This window comes from Pelodiscus sinensis, chromosome 4, assembly GCF_049634645.1.
Source record: "Pelodiscus sinensis isolate JC-2024 chromosome 4, ASM4963464v1, whole genome shotgun sequence".
NCBI classification, from domain to species: domain Eukaryota; kingdom Metazoa; phylum Chordata; order Testudines; family Trionychidae; genus Pelodiscus; species Pelodiscus sinensis.
The window spans coordinates 107,492,663-107,504,805 of NC_134714.1; the positions used below are offsets into that span (position 1 = coordinate 107,492,663).

At 42.2% G+C, this 12,143-nt stretch overlaps 1 protein-coding gene across 3 annotated transcripts in view; it reads left to right on the plus strand.

Annotated features, from left to right (window-relative positions):
- TRIM66 (tripartite motif containing 66) overlaps positions 1 to 12,143 on the plus strand; it is an 82,394-nt gene that overhangs the window by 40,443 nt on the left and 29,808 nt on the right. For 2 of the 3 annotated variants that reach the window (XM_025189972.2, XM_075927995.1), the window contains exons 7-10: positions 363 to 509; positions 963 to 1,080; positions 1,946 to 2,847; positions 4,925 to 5,086. In XM_025189972.2, the coding sequence (XP_025045757.2) occupies positions 363 to 509; positions 963 to 1,080; positions 1,946 to 2,847; positions 4,925 to 5,086 (1,329 nt within the window). The remainder of the gene's footprint in view (positions 1 to 362; positions 510 to 962; positions 1,081 to 1,945; positions 2,848 to 4,924; positions 5,087 to 12,143) is intronic. The other variant, XM_075927994.1, reaches the window with a different exon arrangement.

Genomic DNA, 12,143 nt, shown 5'->3' on the forward strand with positions numbered 1-12,143 from the left:
CAATTTTGGATGCGTCAGGTTTCAGGTATTTTGATACCATGTCTGTGCCAGTCTTTGATCACAATAGAATTGCTTGTGAGCAGGTGCTTAAATGCTTCGTGAGAATTGAGCCAGAATGCTCAGCACTTCGCTGGGTTGTACTGCAGTCCGTTCCTATGGAACTTGGAAGTGTCTGTTGTATAAGAAATGAACCTATTTGAGCTCTCCTGTCTCTTTCTGCGTGGTGGCTCAAACAGGTTCCAGATTTTCAGCATGCGCTCATCCAGACAATCCCTTTTATGACACACACTCACTGTATGTAGAAAATTTATATGAATGCTGGCTAAATTTACACAGAACATGCTGTTTCTCTTTATCACCAGAGAATTACCAGTGAAAGGAAACAGAAGTTGGAGCAACAACTTCAAGGCATAATTGTTTTAAACAGGCAGTTTGAACACGTGCAGAACTTTGTCAACTGGGCAGTGTGCAGTAAAAACAGCATTCCATTCCTCTTCAGTAAGGAACTGGTAAGAGTAATACTCTCCATTTGACGGAGCGGAAATTGTGCAATGGTACAATGAATGAAGATCCAGAAGGGCAGCTGAATTAGGAAAATAGTGAATCAGAAAGAAATGGGTGGGAGAAGTCTTAGGAACCTGTCTTGAATTGTGCAGGAGCCACAAGTCAAGGAGCCCTAAAGAGACCAGGGCACTCTACACACAGGGGCAGGGTGGTAGGAAAGACAAATTCAGGATTTGGCTCTTGTTGCTGGCAAATAAAAACTAATAGACAGCATATTATGCAGCACAAAATACATCTGAATGTTGTCTGGAAGTCGAGAGTAGAGGATCTTTGTAAGATATTAGGCCAAATTCATTCCAGGACAATGATTATTTTAAGGATTTAATGTTTCTTCAACCCTAAACTATAATGATTTTAAATTCACTAGATAAAATAATGATCTTTTGATTTGTCACCAGATTGTGTTTCAGATACAGCATTTGCTAGAGACAAATTGTAACACAGAGGTCGGCCCTCCTTGGAAGATCAGATTCACTTGGGACCCTGCCTTCTGGACCAAACAACTGTCCAATTTAGGTAAGAAAAATACACCATGGTGATGATGATTTTTGGTATTAGATAAGTGCTAGCAAAGTGTTCAGAGCTGAACGAGAGATGCAGACAAAGAAAGCCCCTGCTTCAGAGAGCTTTCCTTAGTTCAGTTAAGAAATTGTACAGGGCATGACAGTGTTAAATATAGAGGCTAATTAAGCCTTTTTTATTGCCATGGGGCACTTCATACCTGCTGAACAGCACTAAGTATTAAGTACTATTAAACTGTGATGTACAATATATCAGCTATCCTAGAAAGGAGCATCTCAGTGGCTTTGTATCCAATTTAAAGACATTTACACTAGACTGCATAAAGCACTGGAAAATATACTGTAGGGAATAATCCTACACTTCCGGGTGGGGGTTGACAAGATCACCTCATAGACCTCTGACTTCTGTGATTTTATGATTCTCTTCTACATGACATCCATCCAATTTATTTATCTTTCATTCTGAAATCAAATGCTCTGTGTGCCTATGTTTATGGATGAGAACATACATTTATACTTCAGTAAAAATAGTATGTTTGGCCACATCCATCAATTAAGATAATGGGAGTTGAGTGGCAGTTTTTCAAAGCAGTGACTGCTGTTTTAGCCACAAATCCTACTGGCATCAGTGGGAGCTTTTGTTATTTAAAATTCTGGATGGTTTTATGTAGAGGAAATTAGACGTGTTTAAACAGGATATGAGTCATTTCAAAATTGAACCCAGGACCAAGAAATTGCCTTTGTAGACTTTACCCATAAAGTAGTAAGTTAAACAATTTGTCAAGATCCAAGTTCATTGGCTAGGAACAAGTGAAGGTAGCAGTCAATTGTAGCAAAAGTAATTTTTATTGGTTCCCCAGGTAGCTTATCAATGGAAGGTGGACACACTCCTCATTCAGACGTCCCAACCTATGGAAATATTCAAGGGTTACCAACATCATTGTATCATGGACAACATTCACCAGCCCCACAGCTTGAGGCCATCAACAATCAGTCTCATCAGTTTCCACCTCCTGTGCCGTCTCCTAGACCAGTGTGTTGCTCCCATTGCCTCAACATTCCTCACATGAATAAGGGTCAGCGTCCTCAGCAAAATATGAGCCATCACCAGAGTTTTAGGCAGCCACTTGAAATACAGCAGCCACCACTACAGCATTTTCCACTGCAATACAATGTGCAGCTGCATGAAAAAGAGCAAAGGGGTACACCTCAGCCTTTGAAAGTAATGCAGCCCTGTCTAGAGCAGCCGTCCCGTTCAGAGCAGGATAATGTATCTGTGAAGATGGGAAAACATTTGCAAGCTCAGCAGCCGCAGCAGAGTGCACACCCAGTTTACACTGTTCCCCCGCAAGATATTCATCAGGTTCACACTGGCCATGGGCAACAGTTGCACCCACAGCCTGCTTTGCAAACTCCCACTGTGCAAGTCCAGCTTGGTCATCTTCAGAAGCTGAAGCTTAACCATGTGCAGCAGCAGCAGCAGCAGCAGCAGCACCAGCCACCACCTCCCATAGCAAGTCAGAATGAAAATGCCCATGAGCAAGTCATACACCAGAGTTTGGACATAATGCATCACCAGTTTGAACTGGAAGAAATGAAAAAGGATTTGGAGCTTCTTCTTCAGGCTCAAGGGCAACCAAGCCTGCAGCTGAATCAGGCCAAACAGCCTCAGCATGTTCAGCAAACCATTGTTGGACAGATAAATTACATAGTGAGGCAACCAGCCCCAGTTCAGCAGCAAATGCAAGATGAAGTTCAACAAGTAAGTTCTCTAGAGCACATTCTCTCCCCTTAAGGCATTTAGCCAGCACTAGTTTAGAGCTTGAGACTGAGGTTATACAGATAAACATTTTAGGGTTCTTTACTACATTATAAATGCAACAGATCTGGTAGCAGCTGTACTTGCAAGTGTAACTCAGCTCAGTTTGCAATTTTATTTTTGGAATATGCTAATTAAGTGTATGGAAACCATTTTACCACCATTTGGGAGAGGTTATAATTTAATTGAGCACAGTACAAATTATTTTCTTCATGTGTGTGTGTGTGACAGTAGGGGCTGAAGGCCTCAGCTGAATTGAGGGAACTGTCATGCTAGGTGCTGTGCATTAGGGATGTAAAATCCCAGTTAAACAGTTAACTGGGATCCTGTGGGCAGGGTGTGGCATGGCAGGCCCAATTAAGCCTGCTGTGGACGGGACCTGCTGCAGCCAGGCCAGGCCCACCACACTGACTGTGGCCAGGGAGCTGCTCCAGCCTGCTGCTTGGACAGACTGGAGTACCCCTCACCTGCAGTGCAGTGGCCCAAGCCGGGCGGGGGGCTGCTCTAACCTGGCTGGACTGCCGATTAACTGGTTACTGGGTGATGCTTACCAGTAACTGGTTACATCCCTACTGCACACATACCACAAGAAGTAGTTTGTGACCAAAGATTTTATACTCTAGGCTAGGCAAACAAAATGGGAAAATCCCCATTTTACAGATAGGGAACTGAAGGACAGAGGTGTTAAATGGTCTGCTGAAGGTCACACAGGAAGTTTGTCACAGAGCTGGGAACAGAGCTCAGATCTCCTGAGTCTCAGTCCAGAGCCTTAGTCACAAAATCACCCTACCTTTCTTTAGCTACATAGTAGAAGTGGCCAAATGTACTGCCTCTCTGAACCACATACATTAATCTTCAGAAGTTTGAGAGCCACAAGAGATGCACAATCTGCCCTGTGGGTCGGTACCTTCAGGGGCATGGGACTTAAAGCCCTTAAATTCCTCTCCTTGCAGGACAGAAGCCCTTACTGTCACCAGCCATCCACAGGGCAGAAGACCCAAGCTCCTCCCCCACCCCGCCCTGCCTGGTAGGCAAAGGATGGAGTGTGTGGTGGGGCTCCATGTAAAAGTAAAAGAGTGTCTCAAGAGCCACAGTTTGGCCTCACTATAGTATCAGTAAATGACAGCCTCACATAGACAAGAGTCAAAACAGCATAGGTGATTTGCTACAGTAAGTATGCAGTCCCTTTCAGCTGACTTTTCGCAAGTATGTCCATCAGGAGACCACAATAGATAATAAACTACAATTCTATAAAATGAGCCATAGCCTCCCCTTCTTTCACATGTAATTCAGTTAGAGAACTGAGCCTGATGGTGGTCACCCAAGTCAATATGGCTAAGAGCTTCCCAGGCTCCATTAGGCAAAAGCTTGTACAGAGAGATGGCTCTTGCAGTGCACCCCAAAGGTGGTGAGAGCTAGGAGGATCTATCATAGAAATAAAATCCACAGTCACAATTCTTTCACTTTGTAAACTCTGCCCCAGCCTAAATAAATGCTGACCATTTTCCAAAATGCTCACGTTTATTTTAGCTATCATGGCAAATAGTCAGTGGAATAGCTGGATCTTAGACCATTCAAGGTAGATTCTGTACACGTTTTTCCCCATGATATACTACTATGGCTATATCTACACTACGGACCTGACAGCAGCACAGCTGTACTGCTGTAGCTGCACTGTGGTATGGTCTCCTTTGTAGCCACTCTGTGTTAACAGGAGAGTGCTCTCCTGCTGGCATAATTAAACCACCCCTAAGGAGCATGTGTATGCACCATGTTGGTGCATTTGTCAGTGAAACTTGTGCAGACAAAGCCTAAGAGGGCAATGAGTTTCTGTCTCTCTCTCTCTCTTTCCCTCTCTCTCATTCTGTTTTGGGTTATTTTGAGCATTTTAAAACAATATATTTATTATTTTAAAGAATTTTCATTGTTTTAATATTTCACGTGCAGCATGACGATCTCTTCTTACAATTTACTGGATCTGAGTTCTTGAAAACACTGACATCTTATTCTTTCATCTTAGGTTTGTGAGGATTCTGCTGAACTAGAAAGTGAAAAGCCAGTGCTTCCTCTCGACAGAAATGTTATTCCACTTAAGTCACAACCATTAGCTGAAGAAACTACTGTCAGCAGTCCCTCCCCAGAGGGCACTTTGCGACACCCCTCTTTGAATCCCGTGAGGAAGGTACACAAAGCTTGTCAAAATCCTTTTTAAGAGAATAGGTGCTTTTATAGCAGGGATGGGGAACCTTTTTTAGTTTGGGGGCCCACTGACCAACAGAAGATCAGTCAGGGGCTGCATATAAATGAGAAGCAAAAACCAAACCAAAACAACAAAAATGCCTCACTGACATGATTAGTTAGTTGTGGCTGATTTTGCAGCACCCCTGTACTACAAAGCTGGGTTGTTGCTTTTACTAATATATTGTAATTGGCCATTTTGAGAGTTGTGTCATGGCATAATCAAGACCTCGCCAATTGCTGAGTTAGATGTGAATATAAATGGACAGAGCGTGGCAAGGATCCCCTGCAAATATTACTTTTATATAAGCTTTCTGATATGTAAGGCAGGATTCCAGGTATACTAATTCTTGCTTTGAATTAGGGATGTTAAAATTAAATTAATCAGCTAATTGAATAGTCGATGAGGATGCTTCCGCATTGAAATGTAGCAAGACCCCGCTTGGCTGTTGCTACGTTTCAAAGGCGGAAGTGCCGCACAGTGTTCCCCCTTAGAAATGTACAAGAACCTCAGCAGGGGCTCTTGTGCATTTCAAAGATTGAAACACCTCATGGAGCCTGGGGCCAGCGGGGGACTCTGAGTCCCCCACTAGCGCCAGGCTCCAAGTGTTGCTTCCGCTTTGAAATGCACAAGAGCCCGAGTAGGGTCTCTTGTGCATTTCATAGAATCATAGAGCTGGAAGAGATCTCAGAGACCCAAGGCAGGACCAATCCCAACTAAATCATCCCAGCCAGGGCTTTGTCAAGCCAGGACTCAAAAACCTCCAGGGATGGAGATTCCACCACCTCCCTAGGTAACCCATTCCAGTGCTTCACCACCCTCCTAGTGAAATAGTTTTTCCTAATATCCAATGTAGACCTCTCCCTCTGTAACTTGAGACCATTGCTCCTTGTTTTGCCATCTGTCACTACTCTGAACAGCCCCTGTCCATCCTCTTTGGAACCTCCCTTCAGGAAGTAGAAGGCTGCTATCAAATCCCCCCTCACTCTTCTCTTCTGCAGACTAAACAAACCCAAATCCCTCAGTCTCACCTTGTTGATCATGTGCTCCAGTCCCCTAATAATTTTGATCGCCCTCCGCTGGACCCTCTCCAGTGCGTCCACATCTTTTCTAGATTGGGGGCCCCAGAACCTTTTTGTAGTGGGGAGCCCAGAACTGGACACAATATTCCATATGTGGCCTCACTAGTGCCGAATAAAGGGGAATAATCACTTCTCTAGATCTGCTGGAAATGCTCCTCCTAATGCAACCTAATATGCCATTAGCCTTCTTGGCTACAAGGGCACACTGTTGACTAACATCCAGCTTCTCATCCACTGTTATCCCCAGGTCCTTTTCTGCAGAAATGCTACTTAGACAGTCAGTCCCCAGCCTGTAACAGTGCTTGGGATTCTTCCATCCCAAGAGCAGGACTCTGCACTTTCCTTGTTGAACGTCCTCAGACTTCTTTTGGCCCAATCCTCCAATTTGTCTAGGTAACTCTGGACCCTATCTCTGCCCTCAAGTGTATCTACCTCTCCCCCTATCTTAGCGTCATCTGCAAACTTGCTGAGGGTGCAATCCATCCCCTCAGCCAGGTCATTAATAAAGATGTTGAACAAAACTGGTCCTAGAACCGATCCTTGGGGCACTCCACTTGAAACCGACCGCCAACCAGACATTGAGACATTGATCACTACCATTTGGACCCAACAATCTAGCCAGCTTTCTATCCCAGTTACAGTCCATTTATCCAATCCATACTCTCTTAAATTGCTGGCAAGAATTTTGTGGGAGACTGTATCAAAAGCTTTGCTGAAGTCAAGATATATCACAGCCAACGATTTCCCCATGTCCACAGAGCCAGTTACTTCATCATAGAAGCTAATCAGATTGGTCAGACATGACTTTCCCTTCGTGAATCCACGTTGGCTATTCCTGATCACTTTCCCCTCTTCCAAGTACTTCAAAATGGATTCCTTGAGGGTCCTCTCCATGATTTTTCTGGGGACTGAGGTAAGGCTGACTGGTCTGTAGTTCCCTGGATTGTCCTTCTTCCCTTTTTTAAAGATGGGAACTACATTTGCCTTTTTCCAGTCATCCAGGATCTCTCCTGATCTCCACAAGTTTTCAAAGATAATGGCCAAAGGCTCTGCAATGACATTTGCCAACTCCCTCAGTACCCTCGGATGCATTAAATCCAGACTCATGGATTGGTGTATGTCGAAGATTGAAATGCTGCGTGGAGCCAGGGCCAATGGGTAGTCTCCTGGCTGACTCCAGGCTCCATGCGGTGCTTCCACTTTGAAATGTACAGGAGTCCCAGTGGGGACTCTTGTACATTGCAAAGGTGGAATGCCGTCACTGCATCTGTGCCCCCTCCTATGGAGCTGGAGCTGGGGGGAACTGGCTTTTAAGCTGACTCTCCTCAGCATCCTGTCCTCCTCCCTGCCCCCCTTGCTGCTCTTTCTAATAGAGGCAGCAAAGGGCAGGGAAGTGACTAGTTGACTAGTGTGTCAATAAGTTTTTGCTTGTCGGATAGTCGATTAGTCATTTACATCCCTACTTTGAATAGAAGATTGGTTCCCACATACGAAAAAAAAGAGAGATGCTACAATTATGCTACAGATGTAAAATAGTAAACAGTTAACTGGTAAGCATGTGTCTCACTGGTTCACCCACCCTAATCATTAGCCCTAGCTGTACCATTAAGCTGGATGGCCAGAATAACCATGGCCCCAACAGTGAACTGGTTAAACTGTATCATTTTAATAGCTTAAATGATTAAGTTTTTAAAACAATATTTATATCCCTCATGAACACCATGCCTGTGTCTGTCTAGTTTGGCTGCATTTGAGTGTCCCTCCTTAGAACATTTGCCTTGGTATAGGGAGCGGTAAGTCCACTTTATCTTCAACATACAAAATTCTATGAGGCCACTGTAAATACTAATGCATTTTATTTAACTGAGTAGAGCCCTAAAACACTGCAGTTTCAGAAAACAGCACAGAAAGGCAGAGACAAATGTGAACATTCTACTAGTAAAAGAAAAACTTTCTTCCTTTTAGATAATAATTGGCATTAGACTTTTAAATTCTACTTTCCAATTCTGCTTACGTTCATTATACCAGCACATCTCTCACCACACACCGCTTTCCTAATGGAGCATAACGATATCTGAACTGCCAAGAACCTCTGTTTAAAGAGAAAACAGTGGAAAATTGAGAAGTTTAAGAGCTAGAATGTAGCAGTACTGAGAGTAAACTAATTATTGATACATTTGGCAGGGGTTGTTAAAAAAGATTTAAAAATGGAAAATTCCACTGCAACAACTTATAGACCAAAGTTGGTTGTTTTGATTTGTTTTTTTTTGCAAGGCTTGATTGCTCATGTGATCAGACAGCTGTGTTTTAATTTTGCAACGTATTTGTGTACATCTGATGCTATTGACTAATAACTAACGTGTTTCAATATATGCCATCTTATCTCTTTGGCCATGCAGCTATACAAAACTGATGCTAATAATATTTTGGGATAACCACATTACTTGTATGTGTAAAACTTCAAGTAAGTCATGCATGTCATTCCAAACAAAGGCTAGTAAAGCCATATCATCAGATATTCTTTAAATACTGCATATTTCAAATGAAGAACATTTATTAGCATTTTATTTACTTTTGTAAGTGTTATTTTTGTACCCCAACACCTTTAAAACTATTTTGTCTTACCACTTAATGAAAGATTGTTAATAAATACAATGAAATCATAGAATCCTAGGGCTGGAAGAGACCTACATCAAGTTCAGGCCCCTGCCCAAAGCAGAACCAATCCCAACTAAATCATCCCAGCGCCGGCTTTGTCAAGTCGAGACTTAAAAACCTTTAGGGATAGAGATTCCACCACCTCCCTAGGGAACCTATTCTAGTGCTTCACCACCCTCCTAGAAACCATAATGCGCTTGAAACACTTCTAAAATAGCTTAAGGTCTGGTATCTCCTAATTGTCAGGGCAAGTCAGAATTCTGGCATTTCTGAGGTATAATGCAGGTATTTTTAGCCATAGTATATCATGAACTTTAACATTTAAGCCATCATTTTCCAAAGTTCAGGAGTATTCCTATTTGGTCCAAGTATGTTGTGTACTTGTTGAACTTGGTCTGATGCTTGTTTATGTATTTTCTAATGTCTGCATGCTCTCTCATCTTCCTTTGTCTTGCTATTTTTTAAACACTTGTGGGAGTATTTACATTTCTAGCTTTCTGTGTCTGCCTCTGACTAGCTTTTCCCTGGGAGGGATGCACATTTACTCTTGCAGACTATCTAACTAGTCCATGTATTCATGTTCAGACAGTTGTGTAAATCATAATTCCAAGTACTATAAAGGTTTGTACTGCTCTCTTTAAGACTGGGGTGAGGAACTTAAGGCCTGGGAGCCAGATGCAGACTCCGGCATCCCTGAATGTAACCCCGAGGCTCAAGGCTCCCCCCACCCCAGCATTGGAGAGCCCGCACTGACACTCCATCCCACCCGCCGTATTCCCACAAGGCTGGGGCACACAAAATCTACTAGCCTGGGCCCTCCTAGGCTCTAATGTGCAAGGAGAATGTGGAGAGTGTTTTTCTCCTTCTCAGTCAGGGGCCACATCAGGGTTTTGAAGTTTTGGGAAAGATCAGTTTTGTTTCCATGCCTGTTCACTCATGGCCTCTCTGTTGAGAATGGCAACAAGGCAGTGAATTATATGCAGTCTGATTTAGTGATTTTTGTGATAATGACTTTTGTCTGTTGGGAACTGGATGAGCCAGCAAAGTCATTACACATTAGCCATTATCCGCTGTCGGAAGGGGGTAACTCTCAGTCACTGCCAACATGGAATCTTTTAGACTAGGGATCTAGAAGTGAAGGTAACCAACCACCTGCATCATTTGGTCCTCCTGGGGTTTTTTCAGGGTACACTGGTGAGTTATTTATTTGCATACAGGACTGAACAGGGCAGTCAGTTTGACAGCTTAAGAACAGATGAAAATTTTGTAGAGATTTTGCTATAACTATGATTTTGCGGATGATCAACTATGCAAGATATTTGCTTGGCTTGAATGTGTTTCATTTTCCTTCATGATTGCGATCAGTTAGAGGTGTAAATTTTAATCAGATAAAACAGAATTAGGAAGAAGTGCCATTGTTATTCTTCAGGTGCACCATCTGCATCTTTTAATAGGAAGCTCTGATACTATGGTGATACTGTTCTACCCTTTGTGAGGGTGAGAATAGTGACCAGACAGCCTTCTTCAAACCCCAAGTATTATTTCTTCTCACAATAGGAACAAAGCATAAGAAAAAAAATGGATTTAAAACCAAATAGCTTATGTGCATGTATACCCTACCTTAGACTTACCATCTCCTCAGGCTGATCTGGTTAGGCCTAAGCTCTTCAGATCTTCCCAGCTCCTGGCTGTGCCAGTCTGGTTTCTTGAACATATCGCAAACAACTCCTGGCCTCCCTAGCCTCAAGGGTCTCTTCTTAGACAGCTATAATATTTTTGATCTTATTGTGTTTCATTGTCTTTTCCTGTCACATATTCTCTTATCAACCCATAAGCGTTTACTGAGGATTGAGCCATTATCTTGAGCCATTGTTTTGCTTCCTGCTTATTTTTCTTCACAGCAGTACAGTACCCTATTAAACTAAACCGATAGATTGATATATAGTAAACATCCCAATTACCCAGCCAACATAGAGTATTCATTCATTATTATGGTGTAGCACCATGTCTATCATACCACCATAGAAATTCCTAAGATAGGTGATAGATTTTATCAAATACTTCTCATCAGAGTGAGGCTTCCAAATGCTTCACATTTTCTTTTACAGTAAAACTCCAATAGTCTGGCATCCAATTGTACGGCACTTCCGATAGTCCGTCATCAAAATGGCAAGAGCCTAGTCAGTGAGCTTCGGCAAAAAACGAGTCACAAGGCAGTAGTGGCAGCAGCTGAACCGAGCGAAACTGGACGGGACTGAGTCAGTCTGCCACTGGCATTATGTGATGCTGGACAGTGCTTGTGCTACAATAAAAAGGGTTAAAATACTTTATACTGTATGTGTGTGTGTGTGTATATATATATATATATATATATATATATATATAACCATCTTTTAGTACCTCCTGATAGTCCAGCATATCAGATAATCCGGCACCACCTAGGTCTGAAAGGTTCCAGATTATCGGAAGTCTACTGTACTTCCATATCAGGTAGTCTTTTATAGCTTCTAAGGCCAGAAGTGATCACTCCGATCATCCATTCTGACTTCACTTGTATCATAGCTGGAGAAGTTTTCCAAAATACTCACTGATTGATTACAATTTTAAGAAAACATCCAATCTTGACTTAAAAATTGCTAGTGATCGAGATTTAACCATCATCCTTGGTAAACTTTTCTAGTGATTAATTACCCTCACTGTTCAAAATGTATTCCTTATTTCCAGTCTGATTTTGTCTTGCTTCAATTTCTAAATGTTGTATTTTATATCTTTTTCTTGGAATTTGTCATAGGGCTGCACCTTGGTAGTTCAAGATGGAACTTCTTTACTTCTCCTAAGATATAATAAACATGAATGCCTCTCATTCTGTCACTCAGTGGTTAATATTACTATGATATAAGATAAAATTGGATTTTATCTGTTACAGAGGAAGTGTTATGCATTTTTCTCAATTCCCAACACATCACGTTTGTCCTAAGCTTTACTGATGACCTCTGATCTGTCTTTGCTCAGGTGCATGTCTAATGGTGCCTTTCATACAGCGGTATTTGAGATATGTTTTGGCAGGGTAAGGGCATATCTTGATTTATATTGGTAGAGCACCGAGAATGTTGTCAGTACTAAGAAATGAATAATCATAATAGTTGCATGCTAGTTTTCAAGGTACTAGAGTGTGCTGAATAAAGAGTTGAGCTGTTTGCAGTACAAACATGTTCATGCTTAATACAATTAATTATATTTCTTAGGATGGTAATAATTGA